Source organism: Oenanthe melanoleuca, chromosome 9 (assembly GCF_029582105.1).
Source record: "Oenanthe melanoleuca isolate GR-GAL-2019-014 chromosome 9, OMel1.0, whole genome shotgun sequence".
NCBI classification, from domain to species: domain Eukaryota; kingdom Metazoa; phylum Chordata; class Aves; order Passeriformes; family Muscicapidae; genus Oenanthe; species Oenanthe melanoleuca.
In genome coordinates, this window is record NC_079343.1 from 18,800,249 (window position 1) to 18,824,412 (window position 24,164).

General features: G+C 44.6%; 1 protein-coding gene across 5 annotated transcripts in view; it reads left to right on the forward strand.

The window, feature by feature from the left end:
• Positions 1-22,213, forward strand: part of LOC130256778 (calcium-activated potassium channel subunit beta-2) — a 128,876-nt gene extending 106,663 nt beyond the window's left edge. For 2 of the 5 annotated variants that reach the window (XM_056498748.1, XM_056498750.1), the window contains exons 2-5: positions 4,989-5,099; positions 10,821-10,991; positions 13,389-13,584; positions 20,052-22,213. In XM_056498748.1, the coding sequence (XP_056354723.1) occupies positions 4,989-5,099; positions 10,821-10,991; positions 13,389-13,584; positions 20,052-20,336 (763 nt within the window). In that variant the 3' untranslated portion in view covers positions 20,337-22,213. The remainder of the gene's footprint in view (positions 1-4,988; positions 5,100-10,820; positions 10,992-13,388; positions 13,585-20,051) is intronic. The other 3 variants (XM_056498749.1, XM_056498751.1, XM_056498752.1) reach the window with 3 other exon arrangements.
• Positions 22,214-24,164: the final 1,951 nt, after the last annotated feature.

Here is a 24,164-nt window from a genome sequence, read left to right on the forward strand (position 1 = left end):
CTTTGCTCTCTGACACAGACATCTCTACATGTCTTGGCTCTCCTCCCTCCTCCCTGGAGGAAGGTGGTTGTCCACCATTCTTTAGGCTGTTTTTCAACTACAGCCACCACAGACTCCCTGGGAGCCTTTGGCCAAATCTCAGCAGCCTCTGTTCCTCTGTTCATCACCCTGATGCTTCAGACTTTGGGGTGTAAATCTCAGGTCCCTCAAATGGCAGCAGAGAAAGGACACAGGAGTTCACTTCAGCATAGCCAGAGCATTCAGCTCCCACTGTGCAACAAATTACTCTTAAAAATAGACTTATTCGTACCCAAAACAGCATTCTTTAATATCTGGTCAAGAAGGTACCCATAAAAACTCAGCTGAGGAGGTCATTCCCTCCTGATGGCCACCAAAGAGACTGACCACAGCATTAAGCAGTGTGCCTCCATCCCATCTCCTTTCTCTCTCCCCATCTCCATTTCCCACTGGGTTTGTCAGGGCATAGCCCTGAGCCACAGAGCCTCCTCACTGCCCTTATCCCACATGCTCTTATCCAGCCAGCTGGAAAAATATCCATTCTCTTCTCTGGCCCAGCTCTGGTGGTGCAGTGCAGCACCCAAGGTGATCTATCCCTCTGCAGTGGCAGGGGACTGTGTTAAGGTTTGAAGAAGAGCATCAAGTGAGGTAGTGCAGTGTTTTCACTGCCTTCCTCCTTACCCCAGGATCCTTCTCCATCAGTGTAACACTACCTGGTCTTTGGCAGAGCAGATCTCCCTCTAAAACACTCTTGGCTCAGCTGGATAGAAGCAAATTGGAGGGAGGTGACCCTGCACTTGCCCCTGCTGCACCCCCTCCCATTTTACAGGCAGATTGTGCCCTTCTCTGAAGCCAGGGAGCAGCTGAGATGATGAATAAAGTGCCTGTCCAATGTGTCGCTTGCTACGTAAATTCAAATTCAGCACGGAAAGCTAAAAATGTTTGCAGAATCCTGACAGGCAAAGTGGACAATTATGTTCAGCTGCTCTTCACAAACGTTGATCCTCACGACTGCCACGTGCCAAGACAGGCATTGCCTCGTGCTTGGATTGCAAACCAGCACCAAACCTGAGGCTGGCAGCAGGGGCTGGCTCCTCACTGCATGCTCTGCCTCCTGGAGATGGGCTGGAAGTGTCCCCAGACAGGCACAGTGGCACCAGCACTTCTCTTGTGCAGACAAGGGAACTGATGGTAATGCCAGACTGCCCCAAGGCAGCCAAAAGCTCACCAAAGAAGGGAAGTTGTGAGTCTCTTGCTTGTAGTGACAGACAGCAGCTCCCTCCTTCTTAGCTGAACTGGGGACACAGGGATTTCTTCAAATTTGCTGTTTCAATCAAGTAAATAACTGAGACTAACACAGTGTGGCCAAGGTGAGCAAAACGAGTTGTCACTGGGATAGTCATGTATAGGAAGAGACATTTGGAAAAAAAAAAAAGAAAAGAAAATTGGAGAAGGAAGTTAAAGGGAAAAGGATCACACAGAATAAAGGCTAAAAAGTCTACAGACATGTAGAGTAATCCAGGTGAGGGATTTTGTGATCTACCCTCAGAACTACATCCTTTTTTGGAGCAATTTGATGCAAATGCTGCCCTGTTGTGTTTTCTTCACACTGAAATACTCAGTCAGGTGGTTGCTGTTGGGTGGACATGTTGCTACTCCTTAGGACAGGACAGAATATTTCTAATTTTATAAGAGCTATCTCAAGTCTTCACCTTGCAATGGGTGAAAAAGTGGACATCTTGTCAGGTTTTCTAGTGAGTTCCATGAAAGCAGGTAATATTCAAGGAGAGGATGAGAACAAGAGAAGGTGGGAGTAGTGGGACAGCAATCACAGACTCATGTATTTGTACCAGACTGTGCAGTCTTTACTCTGCATTTCTGCCCTTAACCTTGAGAATTTACTCTGGGCAGACCCAGAGATGGAGAATGAATTGTGTTTTGTAAAAACCAAAGCTTGGCCTCCTTGTCTGTCTCTGTGGCAGCCATGCCAACAGTGCTGATGCCACTCTGTGAAAACAGTGAAGGAGGCAGAGATGCTCTGGCAAGGTCAGGCAGAAAGCCCAGAGTCCCACTCAGCATCCTGACTAGCAAAGTCACATCAACTACAGCAGTTTGTGGATATCCTGCCCTATAGGAAAATCCCCCACACAGTCCTGGTAGTCAGAGAAGCAGCTTGAAGCATCTCTTCTCCACTGTTTCAACAGGTATTTTTTGTGACTTTAGGTGCTCTGTCTGTTCAAGCAATCACACCATCCACTCTGAATGCAAGGCTGACATCCTGCAGCAATGAGTTTCACAGGCTGATCACTTGTTGCATGATAAAAATAAGTTGCCAGCAGCTGACTCTGAGAAGCAATGGGGGAAAAAAAAAACCCAAGAAATACAGTGTTATTTGTTTTCCCATAAAAGAGAGAGGGGGCAGTGAAGAAACATGGTTCACAGTCCTGCCTAGAGATTTACCCAGGAGGGAGGAGGGCATGGAAGTTTGTTAACTGACCTGGTGGGGCAGAGAATGCTCGTGAAGTTTCAGCTTTGGAGATTATGAATGCTCCAAAGGCCTTCAAAGCAGGGTCTTGGGGAGTTGGTGTTGTTGCTCGTGCACAATAGGTTTTTATCTACCACCTAACCCTGCCTGAAGGAACCATGGACTTCAGGCACTTGTGTTGACCTCTGGAGTAGTGTTATGATGTCATCAGTGTTACAATTTTACACAAAATTAGGTGTGCAATTGTGTGTTAAATAGTGGTAGTTAGCTTGGATTGCTCAACTAACGAAGCAGGCAGCATTAAAGCTGTCACATATGGACTGCTCCAGGGCACTGGCACTGTAAGGGAGTCTGAAATCACTCTGGCTTCACTGGGAAGAGAAGCACCCCTTTTCTTCTCTGGCATCCCCCCAGTGGGACAGACCCCCTCACCCAGCTCCCAGCCAGCAGTGCTCCTGCAGTTTGCTCTGGGGTTTGTAAATCTGCCCAGGTGTCCCTGTAGGCTCAGACAGGTGGCAGAAGCTGCTGATGACCTCTAATGTGTGCCCAAGATTTACTTAAGAAAAGGCTCTCTAATAGCATTCACCAGCATCCCCTGATGGCTCTGAGACCACTCAGGCTGTGGCAGCACAACCAGCCAGGCTTTCCTGTAAATGTGACATCCTAAAGAGTGCAGTGGCAAATACATGGTTTTATTTTCCAGCATTAAGGGGCTCAGCCTCAGGCTCAGTCCAGCTTGCAGTGTGGCCCTTGGGCAGCTGGTCTGGCCCCTCCTGCATGCCTTGGAGCAGAAGCACCAGCTGGGTTGTCACTGTGGTGCTGTCTGAGGTAGTGTGAGTAAAATCTTATCCAGCAATGTGAGGATTTGGCTCAAGGTCTTACAAGTGACATTTCTGACCAATATCACTATCAAAACACTTAGTTGTTGGCTGTATTAATTAGATCCCAGCAGATGCTACTTTACCTTCTAAGCAATAGTTATTTCAGGGAGGTTGTGCCTCATCCTGTTGATTATTCCTCAATACTTAACTACAGTGGTTGTAAGGAAAGAACAGAACTGTTCTTGGTGACCACAGAATCAGGGAAAGGGCTGGGAGAGATTCCCCTCCTTCCTCCTCCCTTCTTTTGGACCACCTTCTTGCCCAGTTTGCTGTTCACAAATATAGCCAAAAGCTTCATTAAATATTGTCACCTCTTATTTTAAGCAAGGTCCTTTGCAAGTCCAGAACCGAGCCAGCATCTGAGCAGGGCAGCAGGGTCCCAGCAGGGAGGAGGTGACAGGCACACCAGTTTGCCCAGTTTGCCCAGTTTGCCTGGCCAGCTGCCCAGCTAGGGTGTGAATTTGGCCTGGGGCTGGGTCATGACCCTGTGGTGGGGCTCTGGGCTGACTCCAGGTGGAATGCCCAGTTCCTTGGCACTCCTCAGCCTGCCTGCACACAGATGGATTTTGGCTCCTGTCCATGTCAGTCTTCCCCTGCAGCCATCTCCATGGTATTTAAGTATTCTCCTGGTTCACCACTATGCAAATATTGAAATTAGCCTTGTATGATTATGGAGACAGTGACATTAGAGACTTTCTCAGATCATGTGCCTTCTCTGCTGACAGCATCAGCCATCAGATTTATTTTTCAGTGAGGTAAAGAGTGGCCCCCAGTGTATGAAAACTTTGCAATGAAGTATTTGGTACCTGGATTTTTTTTTCTTTAAGCTTTTAACTGAATGCATTAAAAACACAATGGTGTGCTGTAAAAGAATGCAAAATGCAGCCTTTATAGGAATGGGCAATTATCAGAGACCAAGATTTTTAACTGAGGCTCACTAAAACCAGAAGAATTTAAGAGGGGCTACAAGGGGGACCACAGTCCCACTAGCAGGTCCAATATGTCCTGAGACCCTGAGAGAAGGCAACAGATCTCATAGTGAAGTGAAACAAAGGAGTCCTTGAGCAGGAGTCTTTCTGCCAAATGGCCTCAGGATAGTAATTTCTCCATGGGAAAATATATCTTTGTCATATCAATTACATTTCCACAAACTGCTGCATTTACATCTCATACTTGTGCCTCATTCAGACACCTTCCCTGAGAGCCTCACCTTACAGAGGGCAGCAGAACAACCTAAAACCTGTAAAGAGTGTGTATATGCTTAAACAATAGCCATTTTGTCCCCAGAAAATACTGCCATAAGAACATTGGACACAGCTATTACCTTTTCATAAACTACTGATGATTTCTTGCCCATGGCAGGAATCCTTGCAGCGTGGAGCAGAGCTAAGCCTGATTAGCCAGCCTCATCTTTTGCCAGTGGGGCTAATGGGATTTATTCTCCATTCTAACACACTCTCATCCCCATTATTTTGCATCTCACCTCGAGTTAACAAATGTTCCATCTTCAGAGCACACGGGGCATGGCCAAGGGGATCTGGCTGGGTGTCATGTGCTCTGCCACCCTGGATGGGCAGTGACCAGAGTTATCCCTCTTCCCCCAGGTCCTTCCATCGTCCTGCTGCAGCAAGCAGAGCCAGCCCTGGGCAGCCCTCTAAAATGTTCATTTGGACCAGTGGCCGGGGATCCACCTCCTACAGACACGATGAGAAAAGGTAAATGCACCCGTGCCAAGTGTCTCCTGGGGGTTTGGATATGTATGGATGTGGCCCCTGGCTTCTCCCAGTGGTGCACTGGGCCAGCAGGAGGGATGCAAAGGGTGTCCTGTGCTCCCTGTGCCTCACACCCCAGGAGCCCCAGGGTTACTGTGCCAAGCAGAGCAGAGGGGCAATGCCAGAGCCATGGCCAGAATCTTCCTTGTTCCAGGACACCAGCAGCCTGTGACCATCTCTGATTTGGGTTTAAAAGCACATTCATCCCCAGCCACAGCAATGCAGCCCAACCCCTGTGAACCTTCACCTTTGTGCAGGTGTCCTGCCCGCAGCCCTCAGCCACACTGTGCCCCAGGCACATCACTGCCCCACACAGCTGTTGCACATCTGGGAGATGTTGTCTGGTTGTGCAGGGCCACGTGGAGGGTGTGCAGTACCTTGCACAGTGGCTGGGGGTTGTTCAGCTGCTGAAAGTGAGCTGTGGCTCCCCTGCCCACTTGAGTGGTGCTGCTGGAGGGAACAGGATGAAGGACACAGAGGAATAAATGAGAAACTGGATCTCCCAGGGGAGCAGGGAAATGTGACAAAGAGAAGGAGAGGCAAGGAGAGGTTTGAAGTCCACAGACAAAGGCAGTGCTCAGTTGGGAATAAAAGAAGTTGAATATCAATGATGAAAGAATAATTGTCAGTAATGCTCAGACTCATCCTTCCAAAATCCCTCTCTCTTGCAGTAAGATTTGCTGGACAGCTTGTCTTGTCACAGCAAGGACACATTTGCCTTTCTTGTCTTTCCTTTGCCCCTTCCCACCTCTCCTTCAGTTCCTCTCGCAGTCACAATTGAATGTAAATCACTCAAGTGAAACTAAAACAGATATCAATGTATGTACAGTGCCAATTACCAAAACACACTCCTCAGTAATTCTAATGAGACATTACTGTTGGCATCTGCTTGGGAATATGCACTCCTGAATCCAGGCAGCAGAGCTGCCCTCAGGACCCTGACATTCTTGAATTGGCCAATTTGCTGAATGTTCCTGCAAAGGTTGCACAGATCTTTGGATTATCTGATCCCAAACAGATATTTTGAAGACAGAAAGGCCAGCTTTGCAGCATAAACTTTCATTGGACTGGTTGTCTAAATGCCTCCTGTACTTCTGCCAGTCTCTTCTTCAACTGAGTTTTCCCCAGGCTAATGTCCCCCTGCATTAGAGCCCTCTCATGGTCCAAGGTTAGGCACTAAGGAGGTATCTGCCCCCACTTTGGGCTGGCTGGAAGCTCCTGATTAGCACAGCCTGTGGCTCTCACCATGGCTTGAAGCCAGGCTTATTAACTTGGGCTGAGGGCTCAGCAGAGTCTGGTCAGAACAAACCCAGGCAGAGCTCAGCAGGAGCAGGAACAGGCAGCAGCATCTCTGTGCCTACACACCAGCCATGGTAAATTCAAGCCTTTGGGCGGGTTTATTGCCCAAGAGGTTCTGTAGAGCTGCACAGACTCCTTTGTACCTTGTGGGTGATTAATAAAATGCAGGAGGGAAAGGGAGGAAAAGAAGATGGAAATAAGAGAGTGCTGATGGCAGCAGAGGAGAGGTGTGAACACAGAGCAAGTGCTGTTAGTGGGAGAAACTCATCCTCCAGTGTCTGGCAGTGATTTTAACACATGTAAGGTCACCAGTGCCATCATTATATCAAACAGGTGGTGCCTTTTAGAAAAATGATTCACCTTAAATGACCCTTTCCCAGGAATTTTGTTCTTTCAACTTCAGAAGATTGTCATACAGATCAGCAAACTTGTCACCCAACATATGCTACAACCACAGACTTTTGAGGGGTTGCACCATAATATTAACTGGGCTGCAATGAGGCACTTGCTCTAAAGGAATCACTTTCTCCTGGCTGGAAGGTATCCCTTAGGCATCTCTTTCTGCAGGATCAGCACCAGAATATCTGTATTTCATTGCTGTTTTACCCATTGACAATTCACCAGCTGCCACTTTTTATGCTTTGGAAAACTAGTTGAGCCTTCATTCTTTCTCAGCAGTCAAAGAGTGTCTCCAGACCATTGCAACCATTGAAAAACAAAGCACTGGTATGGTTTGGTTTGATTTGGTTTGGTTTGGTTTGGTTTGGTTTGGTTTGGTTTGGTTCGGTTCTGTCCAGCCTGGTGAGGAAGAGGGGAGGAACTGAGTGAACAAATCTGTTAATATCTATAGGAATCCACCTACAACCATCACTGAGTCTATTCTGAGTGCTCCACAGAGATTTCTTGTTGCCATAGGTCTACTAGGAAAAACTGATGCAGCAAAATATACCTGCAAAGAAAACTGTAAAGAAGGTCCCATCTGAGCAGAAAAATCCCTGAGCACAGGGAATTCTGCAGATAAGATACAGGAGTAGTTTCTGACTATTGCATTCAAGGATTTCTGATATCTCACCATGAGGTGATTTGAGTGACATCTGCATAAGAACTGTGATATCAGAGAGGTGAATGTGAATCCAAGGCCACTGTGAATTATTCAGGCAGGCAGGCATCCCTGTGTGACCAGCTCCAGGCCAGTGTGGTGCAGAGGAGGCAATGCCTCCCCCAGTGCCACACCATGGGCCATTTGCAAGGGCAGGCTTTGAAGGTAGGTAATCTGTCTTTATTTGAAATAAATCAAGTAATTGCAGGTGCCTGGTTATTCTAGCTTTCCCATGAGGACACTTAGCACTCTTTACAGAGCTCTTAGCACAGCTCATTTTGGAGCAGGAGATACACAAGGATCTGCTGATACATTGCAGAGGGATCCCCTCACTGCTGCTGTGCAGGGACATGGAAACCTCTGCTCTGTCCCCAGCAGGCACAGGCACAGCTGAGACCTCTCTGGCACCTCAGCCTGGGGAGAGCAGCCAGTCTTTATCCTCTGAGCAACTGGCAGAAAGGACATGGACATTTAGCAGGGGAGAGCTGCAGTTTGGAAATGATCAAGGGCACTAAGATCTTTAGTCCTTGGGGGCTTCCTTCCTATGAAATGCCTTTGCACAGGTCAGGGAGACCCTGTGCTCTGGCAGCTGGGGCTTCTTTAAAAGCCAGGAGCCCCTTGGATGTTAGAGGGAGTGATCACAGTAATCACAGGTGTAAGGTGGAGCCACTCGAGGAGCAGGGCCTGGGGTGCAGTGAGCTGTGCTTAAACACAGCACAGCAGGCAGCTGACTGTGCCTGTGCAGCTCTGGATCCAAAATCAGCCAGCTAAGCAGGGCATTATTCCAGCTGACCCAGCAGAAGAGCCCTGAGCTGTGCCAGAAGTTCACAGGTACAGCACCCACCCTGACCCAGCTGCTGCCTGGGGAGGGAGGGGTGATTGCTGCTCATGGACAAATACTGGGCAGAACATACTGTGTTCCCCAAACCAGGGCTCTAGGGGGCAAAAACCTGAAGTTTTGTAACAGCAGAGGTTCCAGTATCACCCAAAGAGAATTGGCAGCTCCCCAGTGCAGGCACAAGCACGAGGAGGAGGATGATGATTGATGATGATGATGATGATGATGATGATGATGATGATGATGATGATGATGATGATGATTCAGGGAAAAAAGCCTTCAGTGAGGGGTACCAGGCTATCACTTGGCTGTTGTTCAGAGCTTTGAGTAACAAATATTTACAAAAGAGCAATGGAAGCAGTGCTCCAAGCCTCACTTCTGAGGCAGAGCTTTCTTTAGCTTTATTTCCTGTGGCAGGTGAGCTTGGGAGATGCACCTGGCAGGTGGTCACCAGCCACCTTTGCCAGGTAGCTCATTTTCACTACACACCCTTCAGTCCATCCTTTTTTTACCTCTGATGGCATGTTCCTTGGCACAAGGCCACATGGGAAGCACTTGTAACCAATCTCAATTAGCTGTTTGTTTTTAAATTGTCCATTTGTATCCCTTTTATGTGCTGTGGCATTAGTGAGTGATTGCACTGGGCCGGTTTTATGCCTACACGTTGACATAAGTTATGCTGTGTGATGGTTTAATGTGCTGGAACTGCATGACAATCTCTGCCTTCCTGTCTGCTTCCATTTGGGAGCAATGCAAATCCTAGTGGCAGCAGTTAAATACAGTTTGATAAATAATAATAGAAAAGTAACATTAGATTATTACTCTACATTACTTCTTTGAAGGCAATTGCATCTGCCAGTTTACAATATATTTTTTCTCTCGAACAGCAGAGAAAATCTTGACAGGCTGAATTACCATTTCATTTCCAACTAGGAAAACACTGACAAGCTTTAAAGGATGGCTTTGAAGAGAAACCATGGACACCTAAAGATGTAAACTACAGTTGGATGAAAAAAAACTCAAGGGCTCTTAGGTACAGGAGATTATTGACTGCAGTACCATCTAAGCAAGATTTTTGCTATAAAACCCCACACCATATGTGCTTTTCCTGACTATGACTCATCATCTAAATCGAAATTCAATTCCAGTCTCAGGGAGTCTATGATTAAACATATTTTTTGCTGTTGTACAAGCTGTGTTTATGTATGATTTTACATCTGTCTCATCTCTATTTCTTTATCCTTAATAGTCAATGTAAGTTCTCTGGTTGACCTGACTCAGTGATTTATATTTTTTTTTTCCACGGATGAGTGAAACTTGGTGGCTTCAGCTGAAAGGAGTGGTGGGTTTGCTAGAGCCCAAAGTGATGTTGATGTTGCTCACCTGGCATTTTGCAGACAGTAGAAGAGGAACTTCTCCCACTGTGTCCATGTCATGGTGGTGCCAGGGCTCAGAGGTGTGCGGGTGCTTCGGGTGCTGCCTGGATGATTCAAAAGAACCATAACAGAAAGCACAGGAGATTTTGACCAGCCTCAGGTCTGTAAGTACATTTTAAACCCACAAAGTTTGAGTGTGTTTGAAATGTACTCAAATATTTCCTTCTCCACCATTGTGTCCTCATGACCCATTGAATCATCAAAGGCTTGGAGATGAAAGAAGGACTTATGGTTAGAAAATGCAAAGGACTCTCTGCTGAAGGGGGAATGGTTTGTTGTATCTTCTTTTTCTTTTTCTTTTTTTTTTTTTTTTTAATCCCAGAACAAATAGCTCTGGTGGATAATTCTCTGTGAGGGCTTTTGCTGTAATGAGTAACTGGGCTTCCAAAATGCTGGTTTATGAATAAAGTAAATAAGCCCCCAACCAAAAAAAAAAAAAAAACACACACAGAAATCAATTGCACAATCCCCATAGTGTTTCATGAGCTTTGAATCACACTCAGGGTGGAAAATTGCCCAAACTCATAGCCTGTAGTAAATCAAAAGAGAGCATGGTCCTTTCAGATAATATTAATGATGACTTTCCTCAGGCTATTTCCTACATGTGGTAACATAAGACCTGGAGAAAAGACACCTCATACACCTGAACATCTTCTAGAGGCCTGAGATGGCACTGGCAGGTCAAAGCACCTCTGGGATAATTCTCCTGAGCCAAAGAGGCTGTACCAAAGTATTTACTGAGCTGGCACAAGTGTCTAATGTTTGTATTTGCTGTAAGGAGTTTTTACCTTTTCAGAAATGGCTGTAATTTATTTTGGAGATGCATAAGTTTCCACCAGGTCAGAGTGAACCCGTTGAAAAAGGATACCTGAGGACCTTTAAGCCTTTCTCTGCCAGGAGATGGGTATGGAGGTGGAACTGCCCACCCTGTAGAGTCTGCATTGGTGATTAAATGTGAACTTCACATAAGAATGTATTATTTTCAACCTCAGAAATATTTACCAAAAAATCAGGGATCACGACCTGCTGGACAAAAGGAAAACAGTCACAGCCCTAAAAGCTGGAGAAGACAGGGCCATCCTGCTGGGGCTGGCCATGATGGTGTGCTCTATCATGATGTACTTCCTGCTGGGAATCACCCTGCTGCGCTCCTACATGCAAAGGTAACTCCAGTTATCCAACTAGCCCTGCTCTCACACCCCTGCTCCACCTGGCTCCACGTGGTTTACTCTTTTGGCTCTTTTTATTAAAGTTTTATAGTTGTTATTTGGACAACATAAGCTAACTCTGCACTTGCTTGCCCCAGGATAAATTAGGCACAGGCACAGTGACAGCAGTTCAGGTAATGTTGGCATAAAGTGAGGCAAGAATTAGAGCCCTGCTTGACAAAATCTCGACCACAGGCTGCAGACCTGGCTGTTTAACACCAGTAAAATATCCATGTCAGCTGGCCTGCAGTCTGCTGAGCCTTACAGGCTTCTCAGGGGCTGCTGCTGCAAAGCCCAGACAGGACAAAAGAGCAAAAATTATTTTGCAGCCTTGAGAAACAGTCTGCTTCCAAAAGAAGGATGGAGAATTAATTTGGGAAAGAAATCAAGCTCTTTGTAGCATGTAGTTTTCCACGTTGGTTATTACTTTCATTTTAACAAGTGAAATCCTCATGAAAGATAGTAATATGCTGAAAGCCAAAGACCATCTTTCATCATTTCTGTGCTGCACTTAATTTTTCTGAGGTTTTCTCTGGTTTCCTCCTCTGCCACCGAGCAGAGAGTTTGGACTGTGATTCATTAACAACATTTGCAATCAGTTTTCAAGCATCAGCCCCATTTAAAATCCAGCTCAGATTGCAGTAAGACTGTGATGGGGTTTTTTCTGCCCTGATTGGTAGAGTTAGGAGAATGAAAAATGTGTAACTGGGGATCAAAGTATTAGTCTGCCATGCCCCAAACCACACTAAAGCAAGGGCACATACCTGGAACATTTTGGGTTGAACACCACAGGCTGCTTCTCTAGTGCAAGAAATGCCCACATTTAACTGGTGTGAGCATCCTCAATTATACTGGTGCACCTGCATGAGAATATTCCCTCTTGACCCTGCAGTGATAAGGAATACAGATGAGGATGGGCTGCACTGATTCACAGCACCTTATTTATGTGATAAAGTTATTTGTCCCTTTTTAAATCAAGGCAAAATTTCGATTTTGAAAACTGAGATCAAGATCTGTTAGGTATCCAAGGGCATTTGCTATTCCAAGTTGCTCTCCCAGATCTTTCAGCAATATCAGGGTCAATTGCAGAGGCTGCTGAGGTCAAAATCACTCACGTGGAAAGAGTTGATTTATATTATATGATATGTGAAAAAAAAATGCCAGAAGATATCAAAGCACCTCCAAAATATCAACTATTCCATCTTCACAAGTCTGTGGTGGGTAGGTGTTACTTTATTACCCCCCTGCATGAATAAAACAGCAGCCAGAAAGGTGAAAGTGAGGAGAAGACAACCCAGGAGCCTTTGCTGTCACTTTTTTTCCACACAGACAGATTTCCTCAGGGGTTATTCCCCTTTACAGAAATACCCCTCCAACAAACACTGCCTGGAAGGGGGAAAAAATCCCTTCATTCAATTTCCCCCCTGAAAACATAGCATAATTTAACATAACTGTAAAACAGAATATGCAAGCAGAATTACTGCCAAAGTAAAACAGCAATGGAATTAGTCAGGAATCTTTGATAACACTTACTATGTAAAGCCTCTCACAGGTTTTTTGAGGGGCCAGCAGACCCTCATTCCCTTCGTGGTGGGCAGCACAGCCCCACTGGGGGTGAGCTGATGGGCTGAGCAGGATTAAAGGGGTGAAACCTTCCCCAGCCCACACAGGGCTCTCTGCAGAGCCCTCACTGTGCCCTTTCCCCAAGGGAAACACAGCTGCAGATTTTCAAATACATGCCAGTGCACAGCCAGGCTCCATCGTTCCAGTTTCAGCCTCTGGTGAATGGGGGATGAGATGAAATCCTCCAGAAAAGTTACAACCACTGACTTAACTTACAGAAAACCCAGTAAGCTGCCACTAGGAAAGCTTTCCCATAGGCAGAGCTGCATGAGGACAACTTGAGGATTCCTGTGTCTTCATGCACATGAGAATCCTTACCCTGCTAATCCTAAATTGTCCTCTCAACCTTCACTTTAAATTGCCCTGGATGTTGAGCTAACCCTCAGGTCTTAGCTCAGGGTGTCTTGTGCTCTCCCCATCACAGGCTGCTCAGTTTTCTTTTCTCTGCTTTCAAATATACCTTCTCCAGGGTCAAAGTCCCAGTTCACTCTCCATTTACACACAGACATAAGTGAATAGGGCAAGTTTGTGCCAAAGGCTAAAGTTTGTGTGCTCTAGAATAAAACACTTGATGTGATGTGTGACATGAGACAGCCCAGGCTTTGCTGAACATGCAGCCTCTCCCACAAGATGCCCCCAGTATATCTCTGATGAGAATCCTGAGATGGTTTTAGTGCTTATTTGCCTATTCTTGCCATGCTCTAATGTCTCTTTTTTTTTCCTGCTCAGTGTCTGGACAGAAGAGACTCAGTGCTCGCTCCTCAATGCATCCATCACAGAAACCTTTAACTGCTCGTTTAACTGTGGTCCAGAGTGCTGGAAAATCTCTCAGTACCCCTGCCTGCAGGTGTATGTTAATCTCACCTCTTCTGGCCAGAAGCTTCTACTCTACCACACCGAGGAAACAATGAAAATTAATTCTGAGGTAGGAGCACAGAATAAAATTTGTTCCTAAATGGGTTTCTGGAGGGCTTCTCATCTCATTACATCCATTCCTCACTTTAAAGCAATATAGTGCTCCCAGCTCCTGCTCCACTGATAAATACAGAGCAGAGAAAGTAGAGATAGTGCACAAACCCAGCTCACATGTCTGGGTCTCCATCCATTCCTCACAGGGTGCTGTGCCCAAGGGCTGGAGCCCCCCTCATCCTTTCAGGGGATCACCCAGCACTTGCCACGTTGATATTCTCCTGGAACTGTGGACAGGAGTGGCTCCCTATGACAGTGAGCACCCCCAGAAATGTGCAGGGAGCATCCACATGGCAGTGAGCATGGAAATGGCCATTCTGCTGGGCCAGGCAGGGAGAGACAAGAGCCCAACTCCATCTCTGGTGACAAACTCTGTGCCTGAGAGCCCCACCGAGGGCAGCTGGGCTCCAGCCACTGCATTTACCCTGCAAGACCCTCAAAGTTTGCTGAGTGGGGAGCATAAATATAAGAGGCCTGGCTTTGGGGTGTGAATAAGACAAGGAGTTGCCCCATCTTGACAGCACAACTTGCCTGATTTCAGACAGAGAAAGGTGAGATGGGAACAGGGGACTGTCCCTCTCCTCTTCCTCTCTTCATATTGACAGCACCTCTGTCCAGCTGGAGAGCTGGGATGCAGTGCAATCATTAGACTCACAGGTGCCAGGTTTTCTTTAACTGCTTGGCTATCCAAGGTCACTGAACCCCAAACTTGGCAAAGCACACCCCAGAATAGCAGAGCCCCGGATCAGGCTGCTGACAACGTAACCTATTGTGTTTCTATTTATGGCAGCTGTTCAGTAGAACAAATTACTTCTGCATATTAAGATGAAGTGATATTAAAATTAGTCAAAGCATGGCATGGTTGCACTAGGCTGCTTATTCTGCTGGATAATTAACTCTCGTGGCTGAGACATGGAGTCCTCTGGATCTGAAGTGTGAAATGAAGATTTTCCCCTTTTTCCCCTCTGCTCTGGCATCGGTGCAGGAAGAGGCATTCACAGTCCATGAAGCCTGAGGCAGGACAGACCCCACTTCCTGCTGAGGCACAGGCAAAATCGTGATGTTCACACCTCAGTTTGATTAAAAGAGATCAGATAAATCTCTGTGCTCCACTGATTCAAATAAATTGAGAGATTCAGCATAAATCTCCACATTCTGTTATTGATCATTTTTGTTTGCTGAAATGGACTTTGAAATTCTCCCAGATGCCACCTCCTCTTAATTTAGTATAGACACAGTTAATACTTCTCCAGCCCAAGGTTGTTTTACAGGTTAAGCTCTGCTCTCAGGAGGATTCCTAGGTTTTCCTGACATGCTGCTGGCTGTGTGACCTGAATACAAAAGCAGTTCTGAGAGGAAGTTTGCAATGTCTATAAATTACCTGTCTTCTTGCTCATGGCTCAGATCAGCAGAGTTTCCAAGCTCAAATCAGCACAACCAATCTCAGCATCCCAGATGTGCTTCCCCTCTTCCCTGGCCAGAGAGCATCCCCATGCAGCAGGAAAGCAGTGCTGGGCAGTGCTGGGTGGTGATGCTCCAGATGGGTGCTAAGCTGTGTCTCTCCATCCACTTCGATCTGTGTATCTGTGTTCCCTGTCTTTACCCTTGCCAAATAAATTAAAAAAAAAAAAACCCAAACAACAACAACAAAACAAAAAAACATACACACAAAAAAACCAACCAAACAAGGAAACAAAAACAAACAAAAAAAAAACCAAACAAACAAAAAAAAAAAAAACCACCAAACTGTGCCTGGCCCACTGAGCTCTGACATTACTGGGGACAATATAGTCCTGACACTCCAAGGCTAACACCAGTGACCTTCAAGAGGTGAGCACTCCTGCACCAAGTCTCTGCTTTGCTGAGCACCCACACAGAGGCACAGCAGCACCTGGAGCCTGTCTCTCTCTTCTCCCCACCAGCCAGCATGGACAGAGCAAAATCCACTTGGATTTTAAATAATGGTTTATCCAGGAGAATTGCTGTCTAACCTGGCTGTCAGCTCAGAAGGTGGAATAAGGAGTAGGTACAATTTATACTGAGATCTACAGCATGCTGCTGCCAGTCTCTGGTGGGAATCAGTGGGAAGTCAGAGGATATCTGTCAAGCTGCTCTAGTCTTTCCAAGAAAAGAACATAAGATTTTTTTTCTGGTTTTTCATTGCTCTCCCTGTGCCTGCTTTATCTCTAGCCTTTAGGAAAAGCCCAGCCCCTTGTCAATACTACAGACTAAATAGTTTAAATGCTTCCATGGCTGTACTTTCCTTCCTCAGCTGCTAAAGGCTCCAACAGCCTCTGCAAGAGGTAAATCAGCCACAGAGCCAGGCTGTCAGCATGAGGAAGGGCTGTGGTAGTTAAAGCAATTAGAGAGGCCCCATTTTGATCTCATATTATGTAATTTTGACTCTTCTCATGTCATTGGAGCTACTGCTGATTTCTATCAGTTCTCCATTAATAGATAACAAGAAGGATTTAATCACCAAAATCAGCTGTAACTGCCTGAGACTCAGAAATGCTGTGGGCTCTCAGGGTTTCTCACTGAAGACTCAGGTATTTATAAGCCAGGAATAGTTTGCCTGGTGCAGGGAGGGGAAGCAGAGCTGCTCAGCTGTGGATTCCAGTAGACCAATTTTAGGGCTGCAACTGAGAATTCCATCTGGAGGAATCAATTCAAGCCCACCCAGACACAGAACTCCTCCTTCAACCCTTCTCCAAACTTGTTGCACTTTCCAAAAGAGAATATTTCTAACAAATATTGCCACAGCACATCCTGCCTAGGTTTCCAGGCTCAGCTGGGACACCAATCCCAGCCACAGACATATGATGAGAATTGTGTATTTCACTGCCCAGTCTGAACTGGGGGTTTTTCTGGCAGTAGCCTTTCAATGTATCTTCATTGATTTAAGGGAAATTGCCTCCAGCTCGCCTGGAGAAGTTGTGTGATCTCCATCCTTGGAGATATCCAGCCAAGTCCTGAGCAGCTCTGCACTGAGCTGGGTGTGTCCAGAGGTAGTTCAGACAGGATACCTTCCCAATCCTTTATATTAGGAAAGTAGAGATGAAAACATCTATGACAACTCCTATTTGTAACTGGTAGATCTAGCAGATAATTCTTGTGTTCAGATTGCAAGGAACACAAGAACCACCTTTCTCATGCTGTATCACAGGATCTTCACCTGAGGTAGAGCACCAGACTTTGTTCTCTTGCAGATTTCCAAGTGTTTGACAATGCCCAAGTGCGAAAAACCAGCATAGATTTCATTGTCTACATCATGGGTACAGCACAACAGTTGTGGATATAAAATTCCTTACCAGGCATTGGAGAAAACTATTGAAAATTTAAATATGGAAAACAAAGAAAACATCAATACATCCTGTTGAGTTTTCCTACTTGTTTGGCAAACACCTCTGAAACACAGCCCTGTGCTATCCCTGGGATCTCACTGGGAAAGCTGAGATGTTGAAGGAGGCCAGGAGCACCCCACAACCAAAGTTCATTGTCCTTGTGCTGAGGACCTTCTCAGAGCTAAGACCAAGATGTTTCCAGACCCCAGGAGAGCCAGAGTGAGGCAGAGAGCACAGTGAGTAAAGGGCACACACACCTTGGAGAGCACAGCCTGGAGAGAGACCATGAGGAGTCTGAATGAGAGTGAAAATAAATCAGCTTCCCTTGCACAGCTGCACCTCACAGTCTCCTGCTCCCAGGCCCTGCACCACAGGCAGCCCAACCCAGCTGGGGGCTCTGAGCCAGCAGGAACAGCTCAAGTTCTGCTACAGGTCCCCTCTGAAAAAAAAACACTTGGACAGTTCTTGGACCCACTGCACTCTTGAGTTATTTCTGCAAACTTAGAGCTCAGGAATCTTTCATCCTTCTGGCTTCTACATATATTCTGTTTTCTGTCAATGGGAAGTTGTATTTTGAAAAAGTGGCCAAGTTCTCATTTAATCACCTCATTCAGGATACTTCATAGGAATTCCAGAAACAGAAACGTATAGCAAAAATGACAAAAAAAAAAAAAAAAATTCCCCTCCAAAAAACACAACACAAGCTGATCTGAACTGGAAATATTGCTCTTATGACAGTGACAACAGATAATTTATTCAGGGAAAATGAGGAATGCTTCACTGAGAAATTTCCCCTACTTAGTAGATTATGATCTATTAAAGACTCATGGGCACTGGAAGAGGGCTTATGACTTTGGACATTTAAGACAAATTTGGTCAGAGTACAAGAGAATATCCTATAGGGAGCAGACACGCACCAGCAGAGAGATGGATGAGATATTAATGCTCTGATATTTTTCATCTCTAATTTCTAGAGCCCCATGAAATATTCATAATGGCAGTGTGGCCACGCTCCACCATTAATGCTCCACTCTGCTAACGACAGACAATCTCTCTGCCATGCTTCAAATCATATCCTGTGTTAATAACTTGCCAATGAATCAATCAGATCCTGTTATGAGGTTAATCCTTTGATCATAATTAGGACTAGAGATTTGTTGCAGTATGTTAAAAAAAGAAGTCGCAGCACGTCACGAAGAAGAACAGAAGGACATTTATAAAGTATGTACATTAAAACAGTAATAACCAAAACCCATGGGTCACATTATTTTAATCAAGACATCTTTTTTCCTTTGCAAAACTCACTTTCTCATTAAATTGTCTGGGGCTACTTTAGGTTCTCACCAGGACTGTGTCTCCCCAGCATGTCCAACAAGGAGTCAAGCAGCAGATTTCCACTCCTCCTGAAGCAGTTAATCAAAATCCTGTGCAGGTGTAGAAAACATTCAGATTTGGTGGGGTGTAAGTGCAGAGAAGAGAGAAGGAAGTGAGAAGCCCTGGGCTGCTCCCATCAATCTTTCAGAGCAGCAGGAGCAGCAGCAGGTTCAGGGGTTTCTGCTCTAGGTCAAAAGTTGTCCAGATGTGGCCTCAGTCCTTGTGTCTGCCTCCCACCTCTCCAGCCACACCAGCTCCTGGCAGGGAGTGCTCACCAGAGCCCAGGGCCACTGTCCTACCTTTCCCATGGAATATCTTCAATATGTGGTCTTATGTGGTCTCCATAAGGCAGTTTATTAAATAACTTGCCTTTAGTATTCGCTGGAAATCTAGGTTGAAACTGTGCTAGACAGAGCCACCCCCAAATCTTATTTCATTTGGTACTAAAACTGAAATTCCAGGATCATATTCAGAGAGAAGGAACTGTTGGACTTCTGCTAGGATCAAAAGCAAAAGCATCACTAAGAGCCACCCTGGAAACCAGGTCAATTTTCAGCTAAAGGCTGAATGAAAGTCCTCTGGGCTGCCACTAGGAAAACCCAGACTACATATTTGTCTCCAGCTGAGGCATTACCCCCATGAGAATATTTGTGTAAAGGTCTCTTCTCATCCCTCTCCCCTCTGAGTGAACTCCTGTGCCCACTGTGATCACTTTGATCCGAGCCAAGTGAGATCCTAAACTACAGATTTGTATTTACAGAAAGTCAATTACCCATCTAACTGTGAACATATGTGTGCCACTTAAGATGAAGAGGTACTTCATCACTTCTATTTTTGCATGTGTAAATTAGCAGTAATAATATATTCACCTATCTCACAAGGCACTGTGCAGATTAAAGCATTAATGTTTGAACAGCACTTGGAGGTTCTCCAATGGGAAATTCTGTAGATGTGCAAAATATTGAGTTTTGCTGTGATACATTTATTATTAGTGTAATAGTATTCCACTCTTGTTATGAAAAGCATAATCATCTCGAGATTTCCCCACTTGCCACCTGCAAACAGACACTGTAACAGGTGATTTACCAAAATATGAGTGCTGGTCTAATACCAATACTCAACTGTGTGATGGACAAAAGACTCTCTAACAGTTTAAATTTAGAAAGTGTGTGTTTATTCAGCGCTGGGCAGCAGCATGAGGTAATCCTCTAAAACACACTGCAAAATCACAGGTGATCACAAAGTCTATTTATTAGCAAAGGATTTTCAAACAGATACATATTCATAATAATAGCCCCTCCCATCCCAGCTTCCTATGATAATTAGCTATTAAGCATGCATGATTGGCTTCTTAAATTAAGTCTGGGGTCGTTTTCGTGGGGAGGGGTCTTAAAAGGAGGAAGTAAGGCGAGTCTTCCTCACCCTAAACTCTTGACCTTTTCTATCACTGACAATACAAATGATTTCTGGGCAAAGCCCAATTTTCCAAAGCATGGGTTTCTGGTTGCACTGTCTATGTTTCACTATTTTCATCTTTTCCCATTGTAATGGCAGCTGAGCAAACATGAAATGACAGACAATCAATTATTTAAGTTTCAGGTAACTACTCCTTTCTAACTTTTAATTATTTTCAGCAAGGTAACTAAAATCCTAATTTTCTAAGGTTGGTGTTTCACAGGTTTTTCTCCCTCTGCTTTCTCCCCAGTGCTCGTACATCCCCAAGTGCGGGAAGAACTACGAGGAGTCCATGTCGCTGGTGAACGTGGTGATGGAAAACTTCAGGAAGTACCAGCGCTTCTCCTGCTTCTACGACCCCGAGGGCGTCCAGAAGAACGTGATCCTCACCAAACTGTACAGCTCCAACGTGCTGTTCCACTCGCTGTTCTGGCCCACCTGCATGATGCTGGGCGGGGTGGCCATCGTGGCCATGGTGAAGCTGACTCAGTACCTCTCCCTGCTCTGCGAGAGGATCCAGAGGATCAGCAGATAGGAGAGGAGCCTCCTCCCAAATCTAACTGCAGCGAAAATACTGTTCTTCTCATTCTTCACCAAAGAACCTTAAGTTTGTAACGTGCAAGTCTGGTATAAGTTCCTTACTATATTCTTCTAAGTAGAGCAATAATGCAAAAGCTGTTCTATATGCAAACATGATGTTATTATTATGCAGACGACTGAAGAAGTTACTGTTTTGTGTTGACCGTCTCTATGATCTTGTTTTTGAGCTGGGATTAGTCCTTTCTTTTCTACAGCCAAGATAGGGCTCAGTGTGACCATTGGCCAGGCTTCTTGATGTTTTTGGTGTAAAAGATTCTGGGGAAATTCACTGTTGGACAAAGGGCAGCCGACCACTTGTGCATCTCACACCTGGTTCAGTCCATTCGATGGATTTGTGGCTTTGGCTTTTTTAATAGTGGCTGCAGGGAAACCATTGGTTAGGGTTTTTTATGGTAAGATGGCAAAAAAGGATGCATTTTGAGGTCAGGATAAGCATACAGTATTTTCAGCCTCAGTAGGACTTGGTGATGCTCTGTGTTTGCTCCCTCAGTTCAGAAGTCAGTTGTACCCTATGGTGTTTATAAGGTGTTTTGGAAAACACTTTGGAGTTTTATTTTGTGTAGTGCTATAATTTTCCTCTGTCTTATCAACATAACTTTTGTCACTTGCAGAAGCTGTAGCCAAAAAGCAAAAAACACCTTGTTCCATTTTGTATTCTAGTTTGAGCCCTATTGATGGAGGTGGGACCAGAACTCCTTATGTAAAGGTTTATTATTCATTTGTCTTGTATTTGCTACCATATCACTGTAAAGAAAAAAAAATAACACTATCAGCTATTTTTTCATTTTTTACTTCCAACTATTTTAGATTTTTTTACTTGATATATATACAGATATATATATATATAAAGAAAAAGCTATATTATATCTAGTTGTGTATTGAAACTTGTTTAGGGGGGTTTTTTTCTTTGTTTTTACCCACTGGAAAATGAATAGTACTCATGTATTTGTAACCTTCATCCTTGGATAATATCATAACATGGAGAAGCAGCACTGCAGGATCTTATCCAATATTCATGATGTTGTTTCAGTCAAAGGTCTCTGTTGCTGTGACATGGGAAATGACAAAAATCTCATCCAATTCTATGGCTCTATTAACTGAATTGTTAGATAATCATCATAACACATTTGGAAGTCTCTTCTGACCTTAACTCACTATGCAGTGCTGGCTGACATGAATTATGATTTACAAGACCCAGGTGCAATGATTTATTGGAAAAACTGAGAATCTGGCTAAATTGTTGTCCTATCTGTCAGATATTTACCACAGTATACTTGCCAGTCTAATTTCATACACACTGTAGTCACAATTTCTGCATAATTTATTTTTATTCCCCTGTAGAAAACATTCCTTCTTGCGTTTTAAAGACATTTCTCTCAGTTCCTCATGTTGCACCCAGCCCTGAAGAAAAAATACAAGGCACATCCTGGAAGCAATCCTGTAAACTCATTATCCAATAGCTCAAAGAAATCATATACAGGCCTACTCAAAACAAAAAAAAAACACTTTTCCCTTCAAAAAGACTGCCAATCAAGTATTCTGCCTGGTTCATCTATATATATATATATATATATATATAAGTACCTTTCCTCAACATAGCATTAAAAATTTCAAGATGTTACAAAACAAGTCATGCAAGTGTAATGTGAGCTGTAAAAAAAAAGAGAGTTCTCAGCAGTGAAAATAAACCTGCAATCTTGTAATCAGTAGTACAATTTTCCTGAGGTAATTAAATTCCTGGAGGGTGGGGGGGATAATGAAGGTTCCAAAAATATGTAATAAAAATGTTCAATTAAATCTTCCAGATTTCAGTATCTTCTGCCTTCAGATCTGGCTTGTTTCATCAAACTGCTTTCTTTTCTTCCATCACCAAGGCGAGAGGAGTGCTGGTGCACCAGGGAATTCATAAATGTTCATTGGCAAGCACTGAGTTTTGATCAATCTGTTGGAATTGCAGAAGCCAGGACTGGGAGTTTTGGGAAGCTCAGCATCAGCGGGGCTGGGCTGTGCTGCCCATCACAACTCCCAAAGCAGGAATGAGCTCTGGTGTGCTGGCTTTTCCACACCACAGCAGCACTTGTGCTGGCCATTCCCACAGTGATTGAGATGCCTTGGGATGTTCCTGGTGCCTGTGTTTGTGTATTTTTGTTTGGTGGCAGGGAAGCTGATTGTTCCTGACATTTGCACATCAAACGCTGCTTTCAACATATCGTGCCATAAAACATCTCACCAGAGCTCCTGTGGGTGAAACATCTTGCTGCTGTTGTAGGCTATAATCATTTTGTTGACATTAAGGGAGAGATCTGTGGGATAGCAAAACAACTTGAGTAATTGGATGGAGGGAGGTAAAACAATAATTTTGAAGGGAATTATCCATCTGATGCCTGGCACTGTTAACCCCCTACTGAAGTGTTAGCGCTGCAAATTGGATTTTTGACAACTCCTGCTGCCCCAAAGAGAGGTGGTGTTTCAGCAGGGATGTTAGTCTGCCCTATTTCTTTCTCTACTCTATTTTATTTTCATGGTTTCCCTTGCAAAAGGCATTGATGTTCCTATAGGCAGCTCAAATGAATGAGAAAAACAACTCATGCAATTCAGCAGCCAGGCAAACCTACCCTGTTTCTAACACAGGTTCTGACTCTTCCCAGCACAAAAATTTCAACTCTTGATGTCCCAGCTGAGCAATTGGGGCAGAAGGGAAAGATCTGTCCTGGAAAACCCTGGAAGGGAGAGGTGCAAGATTGTGCAGTGTTTCCAGGCATCAGAAGCCTATGACAAGCACCCTTGTGTGATTTAAAATGATTTAAAGCATTCATAAGTATTTCAGACACCAAATTCCCCAGGCCTTTTAGTAGTTGTTATTTTCTTAATTAGCTTGTATATGTCAAGCCTTATTCCTATTCGGGAACATCTAAATCTGAAGCTGAAGTGTGAATATCCTTGCTGAAATACTTTGAAATTTGGCACCTTGCAGCAGATTTACTAAATGTCACCAGCTAGGACAACAGAGGGTTTATTTTGATTTCGTTTTCTTCATTGAGGAGATGTCAATTTATCTCACAAAATGGACCAGTAGAAGAATACCTGTCTCCAGGGTGAGCTGGGGTGAATGCAGCGAGGAGAGAGGGTTCAGGAAACACAAAAAGAGGAGGCACATCTCAAGGAGACACAAAGACAGTGATTTCCCACCTGAAGGACAAACAGGGAATAAAGTCCCACCTTGTGACTTTATTTTTCTTCTTTTGTTCAGAGGATAGGAGTGAATTGGGTAATGAATTTTTTAATTCTGTTTTAAAAACAGGGTTGGGTTAAGGTTAGGGTTTGGGTAAGGATTAATGTGAGTTCAATGGAAGAAGTTGCTGAGAAAGAACTGGCTGGTGTTAATCTATCCCATGAGGGTTCCTGTCCCCATTTGACTGTCAAACCTCTGACCTTACAGCAGTACAAACTCAGTCATGAGTGGCATTGTCTGTTTAATACCACCTTTATAATTTTCAGCTAATCTCCCTTTTCATACAGTCATGCCAGTGTTGAATTATCTCCAAGTATTCAAGGTGTTATCCAATATCTTTTCAGCATCACAATTTTTCCATGGACTCTGAGCATCTTCTCTCCATTATCCACTGCACTGTTCATCATCCATCAGAGGTTTGGGAGAATCCCTCACTTTTCTGCTCCACTGAGCACTTGTCACTTCCCAACACTCAGTTTTGCAGAGGAAAACTACACACAGTTTTTGGAGCTTCAAAACATCTCACAACTG